A 21405-nucleotide genomic window follows, 5' to 3' on the forward strand; every position below is an offset into this window, starting at 1 on the left:
GCCTTCCAGGGGTCCTCTTTGGCACAGTCAGCCTTTTTGAACAAGCCTTTCACGGTCTTTACTGCTGACTCTGCTTTGCCATTTGCTTTTGCATGCCGTGGTGAGGACATGAAGTGTTCGAAGCATACTTGCCAACCCTCCCGGATTTTCCGGGAGACTCCCGAAATACACCGCCTCTTCCGAAAACCTCCTGGGACAAATTTTCTCCCGAAAATCTCCAGAAATCCAGGCGGAGCTGGAGGCCACGGCCCCTCCAGCTCCATGCGGACCGAGTGACTTGTTGACAGTCTGTTTTCATGTCCGCTTTCCCACAGTATAAACAGAGTGCCTGCCCAATGACGTTATAACTGTAGAATGATCGAAGGTTTCTTATGTGGGATTATTGTTAGGCAGTTTCATCAACATCCTACCAGCGCGGTAACAACACACAACAACAGCAGTCACGTTTTTGTCTACCGTAAAGCAGTTTGTCTGCCGTAAACAGCAATGTTGTGACACTCTTTACCAGGACAATACTGTCATCTACTGTACATGCATATGTGACAATAACATCTACGGCACTATGAAGTAAAATACAGCACTATGTCATAAGTTTCTGATTTATTAAATTGTATAACAGTGCAAAATATTGCTCATTTGTAGTGGTCTTTCTTGAAGTATTTGGAAAAAAGATATAAAAATAACTAAAAACTTGTTGAAAAATAAACAAGTGATTCAATAATAAATAAAGATTTCTACACATACTGCGATGAGGTGGCGACTTGTCCAGGGTGTACCGCGCCTTCAATGGTGAGGACATGAAGTGTTCAAAGCATACTTGCCAACCCTCCCGGATTTTCCGGGAGACTCACGAAATTCAGCGCCTCTTCCGAAAACCTCCTGGGACAAATTTTCTCCCGAAAATCTCCAGAAATCCAGGCGGAGCCGGAGGCCATGGCCCCTCCAGCTCCATGCGGACCGAGTGACTTGTCGACAGCCTGTTTTCACGTCCGCTTTCCCACAGTATAAACAGAGTTCCTGCCCAATGACGTTATAACTGTAGAATGATCGAATGTTTCTCATGTGGGATTATTGTTAGGCAGTTTCATTAAAGTCCTCCCAGCGCGGTAACAACACACAACAACAGCAGTCACGTTTTTGTCTACCGTAAAGCAGTTTGTCTGCCATAAACAGCAATGTTGTGACACTCTTTACTAGGACAATACTGCCATCTACTGTACATGCATATGTGACAATAACATCTACGGCTTTTAGAGCAGTGGTTCTCAACCTTTTTTCAGAGATGTACCTCCTGTGAACATTTTTTTAATTCAAATACCCCCTAATCAGAGCAAAGCATTTTTGGTTGAAAAAAAAAAAAAGACAAAGAAGTAAAAAAAAGAAAAAAAAGAAAAAGAAATACAGGCTTCACGGTGGGAGAGGGGTTAGGCGTCTGCCTCACAAGACGAAGTTCCTGCAGTCCTGGGTTCAAATCCAGGCTCGGGATCTTTCTGTGTGGAGTTTGCATGCTCTCCCCGTGAATGTGTGGGTTCCCTCCGGGTACTCCGGCTTCCTCCCACTTCCAAAGACATGCACCTGGGGATAGGTTGATTGGCAACACTAAATTGGCCCTAGTGAGTGGATGTGAGTGTGAATGTTGTCTGTCTATCTGTGTTGGCCCTGCGATGAGGTGGCGACTTGTCCAGGGTGTACCCCGCCTTCCGCCCGATTGTAGCTGAGATAGGCGCCAGCACCCCCCGCGACCCCAATAGGGAATAAGCGGTAGTAAATGGATGGATGGAGGGAAATAAAATACAGCACTATGTCATCAGTTTCTGATTTATTAAATTGTATAACAGTGCAAAATATTGCTCATTTGTAGTGGTCTTTCTTGAACTATTTGGAAAAAAAGATATAAAAATAACTAAAAACTTGTTGAAAAATAAAAAAGTGATTCAATTATAAATGAAGATTTCTACACATACTGCGATGAGGTGGCGACTTGTCCAGGGTGTACACCACCTTCCGCCCGATTGTAGCTGAGATAGGCACCAGCGCCCCCCGCGACCCCAAAGGGAATAAGCGGTAGGAAATGGATGGATGGATAGCTGTAAATATACTCCTCTCCTCTTAACCACGCCCCTCGCCCAACCCTGACCACGCCCCCCCACCTCCCGAAATCAGAGGTCTTAAGGTTGGCAAGTATGGTTCGCAGCACCACTCCCTTACAAATGCCAGGAATTCTCTGTACGCAAACTGGCTTCCCCCATCCGAAATGGCTCTGTCAGGTACGCTATAACGTGCAAACTGTGCCTTGATTCGTCAGATTGTGGTGCGGTCAATTAATCAGGGAGCAGGTCGATCTCCCAGAAGTCAGAGTGGCGGTCCAACACCAGCAAAAAGTTCTGTGCTGCGTAGCTGCAGTACGACTGCCTTGGGCATTCAGAGACACACATCCTCCTCTGTGTGTGCTCGGATCTGTGCCAGGGGCTGGCTGCTGACATTGAGGTAGCCTGCCTGCTGAATGGCCGCTGCGTCACACTGCTCCTGTTGCATGCTGCAGACCATTTCTCGTTGGTACAGTGTGTCTGTTTTCCGTGACAGGGTGGTGACTCTACTAAGTGTATCACTTAAGTACATTTCAGGGCCTGGCTTGTACACCACCATAAGGCAGTAGTTCTGAAGTGTCAGGAGCATGCTTGGTAGGCACTTGGGCGCGCTGAGGAGGGACTTACTGAAGATGGACACTGATGGGCGGTGGTCGATCTCTGCTGTCACATCACCCCGTCCATATACTGTAGGTCGTAGTGGAAGCTTTGACAGCCGAACATGATGCTCAGGCACTCCCTTTCTATCTGTGCGCCTTGACCCGTCCGGGTCAAGGCGCGGGAGGCAAAAGTGACAAGTAGCCCTTCCTATAGCAGGCAGCAGCCCAGCCCTGTCTGACTGGAGTCGCTCTGCATGGTGACTGGCTTGATGGCGTCATAATAAAGGAAGACCAGTACTGCTGTGACCGGTGTCTTCATTTCCTTTATGGCAGCATCATGTTTTCTGCAGCCAGTGCCACGTCACGTCTTTGTCTAGCAGCCTCCTAAATGGTTCACATACGTCTGACAGGCGGAGCATGAATCTGGAAAGATAGTTCACAAAGCCAACACACCGCTGGACCCCTTAGCGTCTGTGGGGTTCGGCATGTCCAGAACAGCCCTGACCTTGTCAGGGTCAGCCTTGAGGCCCTCGGCAGACAGTATGTGGCTGTGGAACCGGACCTCCTTCACTCGGAACTGCAACTTTTTCAGGCTCAGCCTGATTCTAACTTCCCTGCATCTGTGCATCAGGGCAATGAAGTTTGTGTCATGGTCGCAGTTGGCCTCATCGTCCGTATCCCCGCAGCCAACTATGAGGATATCATCGGATATAGGCTCAATCCCAGTTAAGGAGCTCATGTTGCTTTCTCTGGTACAGTTCCGGAGCAACTGACACACCAAAGGGGAGCTTCAGGAATGCATCACGCGGCCCCACCTGCGTGAATACTGAATATACGCACCTGTGGTAGCTTGTACAGCACGTCATCTAAAGTGGGCATGAGGTAGTAGCACCCGCATATATCTGTAGGTCGGCAGTGAGTCCCAGGTTGTATTTGTAAACATGGACGCATCCATCTATCCATCCATCATCATCCACTTAGCCGAGGTCGGGTCGCGGGGGCAGCAGCCTAAGCAGGGAAGCCCGGACTTCCCTCTCCCCAGCCATTTCGTCTAGCTCTTCCCGGGGGATCCCGAGGCGTTCCCAGGCCAGCCGGAAGACATAGTCTTCCCAACGTGTCCTGGGTCTTCCCCGCGGCCTCCTACCAGTTGGACGTGCACTAAATACCTCCCTAGGGAGGCGTTCGGGTGGCATCCTGACCAGATGCCCGAGCCACCTCATCTGGCTCCTTTCGATGTGGAGGAGCAGCGGCTTTACTTTGAGTTCCTCCCGGATGGCAGAGCTTCTCACCCTATCTCTAAGGGAGAGCCCCGCCACCCGGCGGAGGAAACTCATTTCGGCCGTTTGTACCTGTGATCTTATCCTTTCGGTCATGACCCAAAGCTCATGACCATAGGTGAGGATGGGAACGTAGACCGACCGGTAAATTGAGAGCTTTGCCTTCCGGCTCAGCTCCTTCTTCACCACAACGGATCGGTACAATGTCCGCATTACTGAAGACGCCGCACCGATCTGCCTGTCCATCTCACGATCCACTCTTCCCCCACTCGTGGACAAGACTCCTAGGTACTTGAACTCCTCTACTTGGGGCAGGGTCTCCTCCCCAACCCGGAGATCGCCCTCCACCCTTTTCCGGGCAAGAACCATGGACTCGGACTTGGAGGCATGGAGGCAGTCGTTCCCCATTAGCCGTCTCAGCGCCGCTGCTTGGACGGGCTTTTCTTTCTCGTTGAGTCCGGTCGCAAGCAGATAATCGCTCAGAAGTTTTTCCAGTTGCCATGAGTACCCCCAGCCATCTTCATGGGCTCCAGGGGCGGGATGTTGGAAGCCATTATACCAACGCGGTGCTAAAGCTAACAGGTTAACTGAAACTGCTAAAACACACCAAAGAAAATAAACGCATGCTGTCTCAACTACGGACAGAATGTGGGGCGTAATCGGGTCCTGCTCGGACTGCTGACACCATGTTATATGGTGTGGTGCATCAGAAAGATGTCAAGAGTCCTGCTGGGTCTCAGTGCAGTGTATTCAGGCTGCATGTAGGAAATTACAACTGAGGTAAACACACGTGACGTAGGGATATATTATTATAGGTGAGGGCTCTATGGCGGCCATAGGGAGGCACAATATGTCAATACAATCACCCTGTAACAATGCAGGGATGTTTGAAGAATGTGGGAGAGGTAAACAAAAAAAAGTGTGAAAAAAGTGGTGTTTAAAGTGTGGAATTCTGACAACACCAGAAATTTTCAGAAGTCCGAAAAGTCTAGGCTTGAATTTCCAAAATGAGTGAAATGTCTTGATGCTTCTGATGGTGTGAATAATTTTACATACATTAACTACAGCAAAGTAATTATGTTATTAATTTCCACATTCATTGATCAGGCTCAGGATGTTTTTCCAGACACAGAAACGCATCCATAATTGAGTACTATTTGTCTCCTTTCTACCACAACACAGTACATTTAACAGTACTAGTTGTGTACTTTCTACAACAACACAGTACATTTAACAGTACTAGTTGTGTACTTTCTACAACAACATGGTACATTTAACAGGACTAGTTGGGTACTTTCTTCGACAACACAGTACATTTAACAGTACTAGTTGTGTATTTTCTTCGACAACACAGTACATTTAACAGTACTAGTTGTGTACTTTCTACCACAACACGGTACATTTAAAGGGGAACATTATCACCAGACCTATGTAAGCGTCAATATATACCTTGATGGTGCAGAAAAAAGACCATATATTTTTTTAACCGATTTCCGAACTCTAAATGGGTGAATTCTGGCGAATTAAACGCCTTTCTGTATATCGCTCTAGAGGGGATGACGTCAGAATGTGACGTCACCGAGGTAATACACCCGCCATTTTCATTTTCAACACATTGCAAACATTGGGTCTCAGCTCTGTTATTTTCCGTTTTTTCGACTATTTTTTGGAACCTTGGATACATCATGCCTCGTCGGTGTGTTGTCGGAGGGTGTAACAACACTATCAGGGAGGGATTCAAGTTGCACCGAAGATGCGAAAGTGTCCGCCGCCAGACCTCCACATTTTACCGGCGATGACAGACATGGCACAGAGATGTATGGATAACCTGTAGATGCATTTGCAACGATAAAATCAACGAAATCACAAAGGTGAGTTTTGTTGATGTTGACTTATGTGCTAATCAGACATATTTGGTCGCGTCGTAACTGCGAGCAAATCGATACTAACATGCTACGCTAATCGACGCTAACATGCTATTTACCGGCGGTGCTAAAGCAGACATGGCACAGAGATGTATGGATAACCTGCAGATGCATTTGAAACGATAAAGTCACAGAAATCACAAAGGTGAGTTTTGTTCATGTTGACTGCCAGCTAATCGATGCTAACATGCTACGCTAATCGATGCTAACATGCTATTTACCGGCGGTGCTAAAGCAGACATGGCACAGAGATGTATGGATAACCTGCAGATGCATTTGCAACTATATTACGTTTTCTCCCACCCACATTTAATGCGAAAAAACACTTACCAATCGACGGATTTAAGTTGCTCCAGTGTCACAAGATGCGAAAGTCCTGATCGTTTGGTCCGCACATTTTACCGGCGATGCTAACGCAGCTATTCGGCCATGCTATGGCTATGAATAGTGTCAATAGCTATTCGCTCAATAGCTTCCGTTTCTTCTTCAATACTTTCATACTCCAACCATCCGTTTCAATACATGCGTAATCTGTTGAATCGCTTAAACCGCTGAAATCCGAGTCTAAATCCGAGCTAATGTCGCTATATCTTGCTGTGCTATTCGCCATTGTTTGTTTACATTGGCAGCACTGTATGACGTCACAGGGAAATGGATAGTGGCATCAGAAATAGCGAAAATCAAGCACTTTAAAGCTTTTTTTAGGGATATTCGGAGACCAGTAAAATTTTGAAAAAAACTTAAAACATTCAACATGCCACTGGGAACTGATTTTTATTGTTTTTAACCCTTTTGAAATTGCGATAATGTTCCCCTTTAACAGTACTAGTTGTCTCCTTTCTACGACAACATGGTACATTTAACAGTACGAGTTGTGTACTTTCTACAACAACACAGTACATTTAACATCACTAGTTGTGTACTTTCTACGACAACACAGTACAGTCAACAGTACTAGTTGTGTACTTTCTATGACAACACGGTACATTTAACAGTACGAGTTGTGTACTTTCTACAACAACACAGTACATTTAACAGTACTAGTTGTGTACTTTCTACAACAACACAGTACATTTAACAGTACGAGTTGTATACTTTCTATGACAACACGTTACATTTAACGAGTACTAGTTGTGTACTTCTGGTGGAACGCTTGAAGAATGTGGGGGTTATAACAGTCCCACATTGAACTAGGTTAGTTTCAAACTAGTTTCAAAATAACTAGTTGTGTATTTCTACGAGAACACAGTACATTTAGCAGTACTTGTTGTGCGACAACACAGTACATTTAACAGTACTAGTTGTGTACTTTCTACAATAACGCGGTACATTTACCAGTACTAGTTGTGTATTTTCTACGACAACACGGTACATTTAACAGTACTACTTGTGTACTTTCTACGACAAAACAGTACATTTAACTGTACAAGTTGTGTACTTTCTACGACAACACAGTACATTTAACAGTACTTGTTGTGTACTTTCTACGACAAAACGGTACATTTAACAGTACTGGTTGTGTACTCTCTACGACAACACGTTACAATTAACAGTACTAGTTGTGTACTTTCTACGACAAAACGGTACATTTACCAGTACTAGTTGTGTACTTTCTACGACAACACGTTACAATTAACAGTACTAGTTGTGTACTTTCTAGGACAACACGGTACAATTAACAGTACTAGTTGTGTACTTTCTACGACAACACAGTACATTTAACAGTACGAGTTGTATACTTTCTATGACAACACGTTACATTTAAGGAGTACTAGTTGTGTACTTCTGGTGGAACACTTGAAGAATGTGGGGGTTATAACAGTCCCACATTGAACTAGGTTAGTTTCAAACTAGTTTCAAAATAACCTAGTTTGAAAGTAGATTAGTTTCATACTATAATCTGAGTCAGCTGCTAAATCCCGCCCGCTGTCCATATGGTGGATTTGGCCTGTGTGGATAAAATGACCTTTCACTCCCTGCTCTTTGACCTGATTAAAAACCCAAATGGCATAGAATAAGTGCCTTAGTGTCTCATCCAATTGGGCTTTTCCTTATTTAGCTTGTGGCTAAGACACCTGAGACAAGCTGTCTTCTCTCTCTGCTTCCTAGAATGCACAGGAAATGAATGAGAAGCAACGTAAACTGCAAAATAAATTTTGGGCAGAAATTACGTATTATAGGTAAAAAGCCAAAGCCCAACTTAAATGCCAACAGTTAACATTTAAGCTGGATAAAAATTTGACTGTTAGGCGCATACTTGCAAAATCAGCTAAAAGTTAAGTTAAAGAACCAATGATTGTCACAATTACACTAGGTGTGGCGAAATTATCCTCTGCATTTGACCCATCACCCTTGATCACCCCCTGCATACTTGCCAACCTTGAGACCTAAGATTTCGGGAGGTGGGGGGTGGGGGGTGAGGGAGGCGTGGTCAAGAGTCAAATATTTAATATATATATACTAAATGTACTAGCTCCTCTCTGAGCTGCTACCTTACCGTGGTAGAGGAGTTTGCGTGTCCCAATGATCCTAGGAGCTATGTTGTCTGGGGGTTTTCATGCCCCCTGGTAGGGTCTCCCAAGACAAACAGGTCCTAGGTGAGTGATCAGACAAAGAGCAGCTCAAAGACTTCTATGGAATTACAACGAAATGAACCCAGATTTCCCTCGCCCGGACGTGGGTCACCGGGGCCCCGCTCTGGAGCCAGGCCCGGAGTTGGGGCACGATGGCGAGCGCCTGGTGGTCGGGCCTGTTCCCATGGGGCCCGGCCGGGCACAGCCCGAAGAGGCAACGTGGGTCATCCCTCCAATGGGCTCACCACTCATAGGAGGGGCCATAGAGGTCGGGTGCATTGTGAGCTGGGCGGCAGCCGAAGGCAGGGCACTTGGCGGTCCGATCCTCGGCTACAGAAGCTAGCTCTTGGGACGTGGAACGTCACCTCACTGGGGGGGAAGGAGCCTGATCTAGTGCGCGAGGTAGAGAAGTTCCGGCTGGATATAGTCGGACTCACCTCGACGCACAGCAAGGGCTCTGGAACCAGTTCTCTCGAGAGGGACTGGACCCTCTTCCACTCTGGCGTTGCCGGCAGTGAGAGGCGACGGGCTGGGGTGGCAATTCTGGTTGCCCCCCGGCTCAAAGCCTGTACGTTTGAGTTCAACCCAGTGGACGAGAGGGTAGCTTCCCTTCGCCTTCGGGTGGGGGGACGGGTCCTGACTGTTGTTTGTGCTTACGCACCAAACAGCAGTTCAGAATACCCACCCTTTTTGGGTACACTCGAGGGAGTACTGGAAAGTGCTCCTCCGGGTGATTCCCTTGTCCTACTGGGAGACTTCAACGCTCATGTTGGCAACGACAGTGAAACCTGGAGAGGCGTGATTGGGAAGAATGGTCGCCCGGATCTAAACCCGAGTGGTGTTTTGTTATTGGACTTTTGTGCTCGTCACAGTTTGTCGATAACAAACACCATGTTCAAACATAAGGGTGTCCATATGTGCACTTGGCACCAGGACACCCTAGGCCGCAGTTCCATGATCGACTTTGTAGTTGTGTCATCGGATTTGCGGCCTTATGTTTTGGACACTCGGGTGAAGAGAGGGGCGGAGCTTTCTACCGATCACCACCTGGTGGTGAGTTGGCTGCGATGGTGGGGGAGGATGCCGGACAGACCTGGCAGGCCCAAGCGCATTGTGAGGGTCTGCTGGGAACGTCTGGCAGAGTCTCCTGTCAGAGAGAGTTTCAATTCACACCTCCGGGAGAACTTTGAACATGTCACGAGGGAGGTGCGGGACATTGAGTCCGAGTGGACCATGTTCCGAACCTCTATTGTCGAGGCGGCTGATTGGAGCTCTGGCCGCAAAGTTGTTGGTGCCTGTCGTGGCGGTAATCCCAGAACCCGTTGGTGGACACCAGCAGTGAGGGATGCCGTCAAGCTGAAGAAGGAGTCCTATCGGGTTCTTTTGGCTCATAGGACTCCGGAGGCAGTGGACGGGTACCGAAGGGCCAAGCGGTGTGCAGCTTTAGCGGTCGCGGAGGCAAAAACTCGGACATGGGAAGAGTTCGGGGAAGCCATGGAAAACGACTTCCGGACGGCTTCGAAGCGATTCTGGACCACCATACGGCGCCTCAGGAAGGGGAAGCAGTGCACTATCAACACCGTGTATGGTGCGGATGGTGTTCTGCTGACTTCGACTGCGGATGTTGTGGATCGGTGGAGGGAATACTTCGAAGACCTCCTCAATCCCACCAACACGTCTTTCTTTGAGGAAGCGGTGCCTGGGGAATCTGTAGTGGACTCTCCTATTTCTGGGGCTGAGGTCGCTGAGGTAGTTAAAAAGCTCCTCGGCGGCAAGGCCCCGGGGGTGGATGAGATCCGCCCGGAGTTCCTTAAGGCTCTGGATGCTGTGGGGCTGTCTTGGTTGACAAGACTCTGCAGCATCGCGTGGACATCGGGGGCGGTACCTCTGGATTGGCAGACCGGGGTGGTGGTCCCTCTCTTTAAGAAGGGGGACCGGAGGGTGTGTTCCAACTATCGTGGGATCACACTCCTCAGCCTTCCCGGTAAGGTTTATTCAGGTGTACTGGAGAGGAGGCTTCGCCGGATAGTCGAACCTCGGATTCAGGAGGAACAGTGTGGTTTTCGTCCTGGTCGTGGAACTGTGGACCAGCTCTATACTCTCGGCAGGGTTCTTGAGGGTGCATGGGAGTTTGCCCAACCAGTCTACATGTGCTTTGTGGACTTGGAGAAGGCATTCGACCGTGTCCCTCGGGAAGTCCTGTGGGGAGTGCTCAGAGAGTATGGGGTATCGGAATGTCTTATTGTGGCAGTCCGCTCCCTGTATGAGCAGTGTCAGAGCTTGGTCCGCATTGCTGGCAGTAAGTCGGACACGTTTCCAGTGAAGGTTGGACTCCGCCAAGGCTGCCCTTTGTCACCGATTCTGTTCATAACTTTTATGGACAGAATTTCTAGGCGCAGTCAAGGCGTTGAGGGGTTCCGGTTTGGTGGCCACGGGATTAGGTCTCTGCTTTTTGCAGATGATGTAGTCCTGATGGCTTCATCTGGCCGGGATCTTCAGCTCTCACTGGATCGGTTCGCAGCCGAGTGTGAAGCGACCGGAATGAGAATCAGCACCTCCAAGTCCGAGTCCATGGTTCTCGCCCGGAAAAGGGTGGAGTGCCATCTCCGGGTTGGGGAGGAGACCCTGCCCCAAGTGGAGGAGTTCAAGTACCTAGGAGTCTTGTTCACGAGTGGGGGAAGAGTGGATCGTGAGATCGACAGGCGGATCGGTGCGGCGTCTTCAGTAATGCGGACGTTGTATCGATCCGTTGTGGTGAAGAAGGAGCTGAGCCGGAAGGCAAAGCTCTCAATTTACCGGTCGATCTACGTTCCCATCCTCACCTATGGTCATGAGCTTTGGGTCATGACCGAAAGGATAAGATCTCGGGTACAAGCGGCCGAAATGAGTTTCCTCCGCCGGGTGGCGGGGCTCTCCCTTAGAGATAGGGTGAGAAGCTCTGCCATCCGGGAGGAGCTCAACGTAAAGCCGCTGCTCCTCCACATCGAGAGGAGCCAGATGAGGTGGTTCGGGCATCTGGTCAGGATGCCACCCGAACGCCTCCCTAGGGATGTGTTTAGGGCACGTCCAGCTGGTAGGAGGCCACGGGGAAGACCCAGGACACGTTGGAAAGACTATGTCTCCCGGCTGGCCTGGGAACGCCTCGGGATCCCCCGGGAAGAGCTAGACGAAGTGGCTGGAGATAGGGAAGTCTGGGCTTCCCTGCTTAGGCTGCTGCCCCCGCGACCCGACCTCGGATAAGCGGAAGATGATGGATGGATGGATGGATACTAAATGTATATATATTAAATATGTATATTACTTGACTTTCTGTGAATTGTAGCTATATATATATATATATATATACATATATACATATATATGTGTATATATATATATACATATATATATATGTATATATATATATATATATATATATATATATATATATATATATATATAAAAGAAATAGTTGAATTTCAGTGTTCATGTGTTTACACATACACACACACATAACACTCATCTACTCATTGTTGAGTTAAGGGTTGAAATGTCCATCTTTGTTCTGTTCTCTGTCACTATTTTTGTAACCACAGCTAGACTCTCTGGCAGAGAAGATGTCTAGCAAAACTCCTAGCCATTATGGACAATACCTCCCACCCGCTACACTCGGACCTTACAGAGAAAATGAGCACGTTCAGTGGAAGGCTCAGACTCCCAAAATGTAACATGGAACGACACAGGAGGTCCTTCATACCGACATCCATTAGACTGTATAATGTATATGTTCCTTGACTGCACTTAAATGTAGAATATATGTAGAATACCGTATTTCCTTGAATTGCCGCCGGGGCGCTAATTAATTCAAAACATCTTCTCACTCCTGCGCTTACCAAAGGCATGCGGTAAAAGTAAGCATGCGCTAATTATTTTAAAACCTCTTCTCACTCCGGCACTTACCAAAGGTATGCAGTAAACATTTGAGTGTCATGTAACCTTGGACCTTAAATCCTACTGAATAGCTCTTAATCTTCTTCCCTTTATGCGATTTTAAATTACCGGTAATGAAATCAGCCTCCTCCATTTCGAAAATGATGACAGAGGAAGTGTCACTCGTGATGTCACGAGTTTGACCAGGCGGTAATACTAAGCATGTGATAATTATTTTGCGAAGCGAGTTTGACCCGGCAGTAATTCAAGGCAGGCGCATACTATATGCCCTGCGGCAATTCAAGGAAATACGGTATATTTATATTATTCATATATTATATATTTTATATATAATATATCATACATCCATCCATCCATCCATCTTACATTATTTATTATTATCATTGTTTATTGTGAGCGAACTGTGGTGTACATTCTATTCTACATTCTATTCTATTCTATGTACAGTAGATGGCAGTATTGTCCTGCTTAACAGTGTCACAAGTTCACAACATTGGAGTTTATGGCAGACGAACTGCTGTACGGTAGACGAAAATGTGACTGTTGTTGTTGTGTGTTATTACCGGGCTGGGAGTACTTTAATGAAACTGCCTAACAATAAACCCACATAAGAAACCAAGAACTCGCCTTCGATCATTCTACAGTTATAACGTCATTGGGCAGACATGCTCTTTATACTGTGGGAAAGCGGATGTGAAAACAGACTGTCGACACGTCACTCAGGTCAGCTTGGAGCTGGAGGGGGCGTGGCCTCCAGCTCCGCCTGGATTTCGGGAAATTTTCGGGAGAAAATGTGTCCCGGGAGGTTTTAAGGAGAGGCGCTGAATTTCGGGAATCTCCCGGAAAATCCGGGAGGGTTGGCAAGTATGACCCCCCTGGGAGGTGAGGGGAGCAGTAAGCAGCAGTGGTCGCCGCGCCCGGGAATTATTTTTGGTGATTTAACCCCCAATTCCAACCCTTGATGCTGAGTGCCAAGCAGGGAGGCAATGGGTCCCATTTTTATAGTCTTTGGTATGACTCGGCCGGGATTTGAACTCACGACACCATGCTGAGCTTAGCTTGCTACCATCTAAAAAAAATCCTTGTATCACACGCTGACAATGAAATTGCATTTGTGTCCAAATAATGGGGTCCCTTTTTTTTAGGCAAACTGAAATTATGCAAGCGATTAAGCACAACTAAATATGGGTCTTAATATGTCACAAACATTTCTCAAAGATAATAACCAAATTGTGCAAAGTCAGAATGACTAAGAAACACTTCTTATGTAATGTATTTTACGGACCGTAGGGCGCACCGGATTATGAGGCGCACTGCCGATGAGCAGGTCTAGTCAGGCCTATTTTCATACAAAAGGCGGACCGGATTATAGGGCGCATTAAAGGGGTCATAATATATGTATTTTATTCTAATTGTAAAAGATTTCTTTGTGGTCTACATAATATGTAATGGTGGTTCTTTGGTCAAAATGTTACATGGATGATGTTTTACAGATCATCCTCAAGCCGCTTTCTGACGTTCGCTTCAGGATGTGCCGTTTTGTGGGCGGTCTTATTTACGTGGCTCAAATTTGACAGAATTTTCTCCCCGTCATCTTTGTTGTAGCGGTGTAGCGTGCAAAGAATGGAGTGGAAGAAGTGTCAAAAGATGGAGCTAACGCATCTGTAACAATATCAATTAATATTTAAAATTATTTTTCTTATTCAATTTTTATTACACAAAATATTTTGCACAAAATAAATTAAATATTGCACAATAGGGCATCATAAACAAAAACTACTAACTAAAAAAGTGTTTATTTTGTTATTGTCATTAATCTATTTTCCCCAGACTAAAATGAGACAAAAACTAATTTAAAAAAAATCCACCTTGACTAAGACGAGGACGCAAATAACTGGCAACTATCCAATCAAAACATTTTGTGATGATAGAAAATATCAAACCCATTACTGCCGAACCAAACATATACCGATACTATACTTGGTATCGTTACAGTGGATACTGATATCGATCCGCCCACCTTTGTTTACATTTAAGAGCTCTTGCTTAGCAGTTAGCATGGCAGGGGAATGTCTCTTTCTCTTTTTCTTCAAGTCAACATGTCAGTTTCAACCGCCGCCGCAGAGCGAGACGGCGCAACACAGCGGATCAATTCAGCTCAAAACATGCAGTAAACTCGCAAAAGGTTTTTAGGCGTAAAAATTCACCTCTTTGACACAAACGGACAAGAACATTCTGACTGTGGAGGTCCAAAATCAAAGAATCATAATACAGGTATATCTTCCATACACACCTTAAATTTCCTACGCTTTGTACCCTGCAGCTGACAGCGGTTATGCAAATAGTTTTTTAAACAACTAATTTCACAATGTACATATCTGCAGCTTATAGTCCATTTTTTTTTTTTTGGTTTTCCCTGTGGGTGCGGCTTGTATACCGGTGCACTCTATAGTATGGAAAATATGGCATTTGGAGACCAGTGTCAAATACCAGCTGACACTGGGGAGAGTTGATTGAGATGTGTGTGTGTGCGTGTGAGTGTGAGTGTGAGTGTGTGTGTGTGTACACAACTCTCGCCATGAATGATGTACAGTGGGCCAAAAAAGTATTTAGTCAGTCACCGATTGTGCAAGTTCTCCCACTTAAAATGATGATAGAGGTCTGTCATTTTCATCATAGGTACACTTCAACTGTGAGTGACAGAATGTGAAAAAAAAAATCCAGGAATTCACATTGTAGGAATTTAAAAAAATTGATTTGTAAATTATGGTGGAAAATAAGTATTTGGTCAACCATTCAAAGCTCTCACTGATGGAAGGAGGTTTTGGCTCAAAATCTCACGATACATAGCCCCATTCATTCTTTACTTAACACGGATCAGTCGTCCTGTCCCCTTATCAGAAAAACAGCCCCAAAGCATGATGTTTCCACCCCCATGCTTCACAGTAGGTATGGTGTTCTTGGGATGCAACTCGGTATTCTTCTTCCTCCAAACACAACGAGTTGAGTTTATACCAAATAGTTCTATTTTGGATTCATTTGACTACATGACATTCTCCCAATGCTCTGCTGTATCATCCATGTATCCATTTTGGTATAAACTCGGATTGTAAATAATTCAATGTATATACAATGATGATTAACTTGTGTGATGACTGTAATATGCTGATAGTACATATTTGTATCATGAATTGTTTAACGTGGACCCTGACTTAAACAAGTTGAAAAACTTATTCGGGTGTTTTCATTTAGTGGACAATTGTACGGAACATGTACTGTACTGTGCAGTCTACTAATAAAAGTTTCAATCAATCAATCAATCATGCATATGTGACAATAACATCTACTTTAGAAAGTGCAGTGCACAACTGCACACACAACAGCTGTAGATATACTCCTCCCCTCTTAACCACGCCCCAACCACGCCCCCGACCACGCCCCCCCCACCTCCTACCCTCCCACCTCCCGAAATGGGAATCGTAATACACCAACTTTTATTCATGTCTTCATGAAAGAAAGGAATCTATATGTGTTAACCATGCTTGTATTATCATTAAACCATTAAACACCATTAACTTATTAACAAAAATTTCCCTTTCATAAATCTATCCATTTTCTACCGCTTATTCCCTTTCGGGTCGCGGGGGGCACTGGCGCCTATCTCAGCTACAATCAGGCGGAAGGCGGGGTACACCCTGGACAAGTCGCCACTCATCGCAGGGCCAACACAGATAGACAGACAACATTCACACTCACATTCACACACTAGGGCCAATTTAGTGTTGCCAATCAACCTATCCCCAGGTGCATGTGTTTGGAAGTGGGAGGAAGCCGGAGTACCCGGAGGGAACCCACGCATTCACGGGGAGAACATGCAAACTCCACACAGAAAGATCCTCAGCCTGGAATTGAACCCAGGACTGCAGGACCTTCGTATTGTGAGGCAGACACACTAACCCCTCTGCCACCGTGAAGCCCACCTTTCATAAATAAATAAATAAATATAAAATATAAATTATAAATATGAATGAGGTAGATCTCCTCGACTTGGTCAATTGAAAAGTAGCTCGCCTGCAGAAAAAGTGTGAGCACCCCTGGTTTATATCGTATGTGGGCTAATAATCGCACAACACTAGCACACACAAATTGCCTTGTGCCATAAGAATGCTAACATTTGCAAAGCTTTTTAAAGTAGCAGTAGAGTGAAAAAACAAGTTGCCTCTATTGAAACTATTATCATATATATATGATTCATGACACCAGAAGACTTACAAAATTTGCAAGTAAATAGATATGATCAAAATAGTATCAATCTAACGGGGATTCCCGAAACATTTTGAGATTTAATGAGGAAGCCAGTCAGGTGATCCGTGACGTAGAAGAGGAACCACAGATCCCTTCCCCATTAACCACAATGCTAATCAAGCAGACTTTGTGAGAGCCAACGATTACTTCGGGAAAAGTTATGATCCGGAACCTTATATTTTTGAGCCCGAACACAAAGAGGATGAGCAATAAGTTTTAGAAGTCAAATGATGGATGTGGCTTTATTGTGACACCATAGCATTAGCAGCATTGCTAGGTGCTAAACATACAAACTAACCATAATAACCCATAACAAAACAAATACTCTTAAATTCTATACTCTCGTTGGGATGTGGACCGACGGTATGCTCACATAATTCTGTTTAGATAAAGATTCAATCGCAATCCTCACGAAGAGTTAAAAAAAAAGTTGCTGCATCTATCGTCTTTTTGTGTCTTTTTCGACATCTCGTGGCCACATTTGTCTACTAGCAGGTGAGTGATGCATGAATTATAATCTAGAATTTCCTTTTAGCAAGTTTGAGACCAAGCAGAAGATAGCTTGTCAACAATAGCAGTGTAGGCTAGCGTTAGCTCACTGCTATCAATACGCCACTAAAATAGTCAGTCTGCGTTAGCGATTATAATAACAATATCACTCATATTTGGTTCATTTTCAGGTCACGACATGTAAATGTAGTATTGTCGACGGTTTCTGGACATATTTAGAGTGTAATGACTCAATTGTTAGGTATTTATTTAGGATTTCCAATGCACAAAATAATAAAAACATGTGTTCATGTACATAAAGATTGTGTATAATAAACAGCACATCGTATTTCCAGTATGACTGATTTAATAATATGGTCAGAGTGCAGAGGCGTTACTCTTGGGACGTCATCCGACTACGAATCTACGGAAATTACCAAGGATATTTGGAGCTGAATATTCAAAATGGCCGACTGAATTTGTGGCCTTTTGTGACATTTTTAGACGGTTATTTCTCATACTTTGCAGATTTTAAATACGACTGGATATGGTTTATTGGATACAAAGAAACACAATTCAGCATATCAAGTCAACTTGTTTTTCCATTACATGGCTTCTTTAAAATGTACAAGTCATAAAGACGGGAACAAAAACATCCATCCATCCATCCATTTCCTACCGCTTGTCCCATTCGGGGTCACGGTTCTCAGCTGCATTTGGCGTAAGGCGGCGTACACCCTGGACAAGTCGCCACAACATTCACACTCACATTCACACACTAGGCCCAATTTAGTGTTGCCAATCAACCTATCCCCAGGTGCATGTCTTAAGTCTCACAAAGATTAAAACAACTGATTTACTGGAGAGATGGCACAGGATGAATTTAAAAAGGTCGACTTTACACTCACCTTAGTGTTTACCAGGAAGTCTTTCTTTTGACAGCCCCTCGCGGTAAAGTTGTCCGAGTGCAAACTAAGGCAGTGTTTGCTATTGATAAAACTTTCGACGAATCAAAATGTAAGAAATTGTACCAGAAAGTTCATTACTTTGAAGACGACCAACTAAAATGCGGAGAAAGGAAGTGTCGGTAAAAAAAAAAAAACGCGCATGTCCTTTCTGATTTCAATGCGTAAAAAGACACAAAAAGTACGTTAACACCAACCGTGTAATAGTCTGTTCCAGTGTCAAACTGTGGCCTAAGTGCACACATTTCAACAATCAATTTGGGGGCCGCATCCTTCCAAGGAAGCGACCCATGCGGTCGACTAAGTGTGGGTGCTGGCGAAAGTCCTCCAAAAACCATCCAAATATTTTTTTTCAATAGATTTTGATTCCTTTTAAAAGGTGTCAGACATGAACATAGGCATCTCACCTGCGATGGCGTGTGGAATGGTGGTGACGTTGAGTTTCTGCTCAAAGCCCTTGAGCCCACATTTTGGGTCCTGCATTTCAACCACAACTGCCTCCAACTGGAAAGAACAATTAAAGATTTGTAGATTTCCATTTCCATTGAGGAAAACACTGATTTTCCAACAGGCGTATAAAGAAGTGGATTTTGTTTTCTCTGGCAAAACCAATACTAAGAATAATCACTGTTTATATTGTATCAATTGAGCTTTATTATGAAAACATAATGTCAAAATTCAATTGTTTCTAATAAAAGGAACTACAACAAACTTGTTGGTGATTAAGAAGAAGGTAAAGTAATCACTGCATGATTTATATTAATCGAGAATTATGATGACAATCACTCACCTTTTTGAGGCAATGCATACGCGGGCGAAAATGTTCTGCCCGGTCTGGGCGGGCTGTTCTGATTGTCATAGTTATGCCGAAGTGAAAACCAAACACGACTGGAGAACTTGACAAAGAGAATGGTGAAAGTCAGAAAGAGAGCACAGAATAGACACGTTTGTCCTGCGGACGGATTATGAAGCAGAAGGATTTAGCCACCAATCAGCTGCTCTCATCACTAAGCCTGTTGGACTCTTCTTCAAAGCCAAATGCTTCCTTTATACTACAAAACAATATCATCATTTGGTAGCAGAATCGACGTCTTACTTTATGAAATTAATACTTTATTGTAAATGGTACCTGAAAACAGAATACCATGATTTGCAAATCGTTTTCAACTTATATTCAATTGAATAGACTGCAAAGACAAGATATTTAATGTTGGAACTGAGAAACTTTATTTTTAATTTTTTTGCAAATCATTCACTAAGAATTAAATGGCAGCAACATATTGCAAAAAAATGGCACAGGGGCATTTTTACCACTGTGTTACATGGCCTTTCCTTTTAACAACACTCATTACATTTGACATTTTTGGGAACTGAGGAGACAAATTTTTGAAGCTTTTCAGGTGGAATTTTTTTCCCATTCTTGCTCTATGTACAGTTTAAGTTGTTCAACAGTGTGGGGTCTCTGTTGTGGTATTTTAGGCTTCATAATGTCTACACTCTTTTACTACGAAGCCACGTTGTTGTAACACGTGGCTTATAGCATTGTCTTGCTGAAATAAGCAGGGGCGTGTGACAATCTGTCACTTTATTTCTGTTAATTTTCGTGTTTTTGTATTTACTTCCTGTTCAGTGCTCTTACTTTGTTGTATTTCCTGTTTTATTCACGAGCACTGTTATTTTTCTCTTTTCGTTGATTGGCAGCGGTTCACACCTGCTGTCAATCAAACTACTGCCTATTTATGTTTCACTCGAGCACTTCTCAGTGCTCGAAGATAAATGTATGTTTGGTGAACTTACAATGCAAGACTGCTTTATGTTTATTTGTTTTCTTATGAGTTCTGAATTAAATTCCTCTTACCTTCACTCCTCTCTCCTGGATTCTTGCATCATCGGGGACACACAACTGCAGCCATGCGAGTACCCAACAGGGCGTCCATGATAACGTTGCTTGGATGGCAACATATGTTGCTCCAAAACCTGTATGTACCTTTCAGCATTAATGGATCCTTCACAGATGTGTAAGTTACCCATGTCTTGGGCACTAGAACACCCCTATACCATCACAGATGCTGGCTTTTGAACTTTGCGTCTAGAACAATCTTGATGGTTCTTTTCCTCTTTGGTATGGAGGACACAACATCCACATTTTCCAAAAACAATTTGAAATGTGGACTCTTCAGACCACAGAACACTTTTCCACTTTGCATCAGTCCATCTTAGACGAGCTGGGTGTTGTTGATAAATGGCTTTGGCTTTGCATAGTAGATATTTAACTTGCACTTACAGATGTAGCGACCAACTGTAGTTACTGACAGAGGTTTTCTGAAGTGTTCTTGAGTCCATGTGATGATATCCTTTACACAATGATGTTGCTTTTTGATGCAGTACCGTCTGAGGGATCCAAGGTCACTGGCATACAATGTTACTTTTCAGCCTTGACGCTTACGTGCAGTGATTTCTCCAGATTCTCAGAACTTTTTGATGATATTACAGACTGTAGATGGTGAAATCCCTAAATTCCTTGCAATTGCTGGCTGAGAAATGCTGTTCTTAAACTGTTGGACAATTTGCTCACGCATTTGTTCACAAAGTGGTGACCCTCGCCCCATCCTTGTTTGAGAATGACTGAGCATTTCATGGAAGCTGCTTTTATACCCAATCACGGCACCCACTTGTTCCCAATTAGCTTGTTCACCTGTGGGATGTTCCCAATAAGTGTTTTAACGTTCTTAGTCCTTTTTGCTTCTCGTGCCAGCTTTTTTGAAACTTGTTGCAGGCATCAAATTCCCAATGAGCAAATATTTGCAAAATATAACAAAGTTTACCAGTTCAAACATTATGTATCGTGTCTTTGAAGAATATTCAATTGAATATAGGTTAAAAATATTTACAAATCATTGTATTCTGTATTTATTTACCATTTACCCGACGTGTTGTGTAATCAAGGCGTGTCCTGAGTATTGGCTGATACCACCTGATATGATATAAACTAAGTTCAATACACAGTGTGTGCTACGGTGTGCACACAACAGGTGCGCACAGGCCAGAAACGAGGGTTTTGCAGAGTATGAGCCCTAAGATGGCTTTGCTTAAAACAGCAGCACAGCAGACGAGGCCTTGCAAAGACCAACTGCAGCAAGAATCACACAAAACAGCAATGAAGCTAGTCAGCAGCCAGGGGGCAGTGCTGCACCATAGGCAGTTTTTCCGTGATCAAGGAACTGTAAGTCCAAATAAGTTTTTCTATAAATATAA

General features: G+C 44.4%; 1 protein-coding gene across 2 annotated transcripts in view; it reads right to left on the reverse strand.

Moving 5' to 3' along the window:
- rgs9a (regulator of G protein signaling 9a) overlaps nt 1–19109 on the reverse strand; it is a 49191-nt gene extending 30082 nt beyond the window's left edge. For both annotated transcript variants that reach the window (XM_061905885.1, XM_061905886.1), the window contains exons 1-2: nt 18941–19109; nt 18558–18654 (exon numbers count right to left, since the gene is read on the reverse strand). In XM_061905885.1, coding sequence (XP_061761869.1) covers nt 18558–18654; nt 18941–19009 — 166 coding nt within the window. In that variant the 5' untranslated portion in view covers nt 19010–19109. The remainder of the gene's footprint in view (nt 1–18557; nt 18655–18940) is intronic.
- Nucleotides 19110–21405: the final 2296 nt, after the last annotated feature.

This window comes from Nerophis ophidion, linkage group LG07 (assembly GCF_033978795.1).
Source record: "Nerophis ophidion isolate RoL-2023_Sa linkage group LG07, RoL_Noph_v1.0, whole genome shotgun sequence".
NCBI classification, from domain to species: domain Eukaryota; kingdom Metazoa; phylum Chordata; class Actinopteri; order Syngnathiformes; family Syngnathidae; genus Nerophis; species Nerophis ophidion.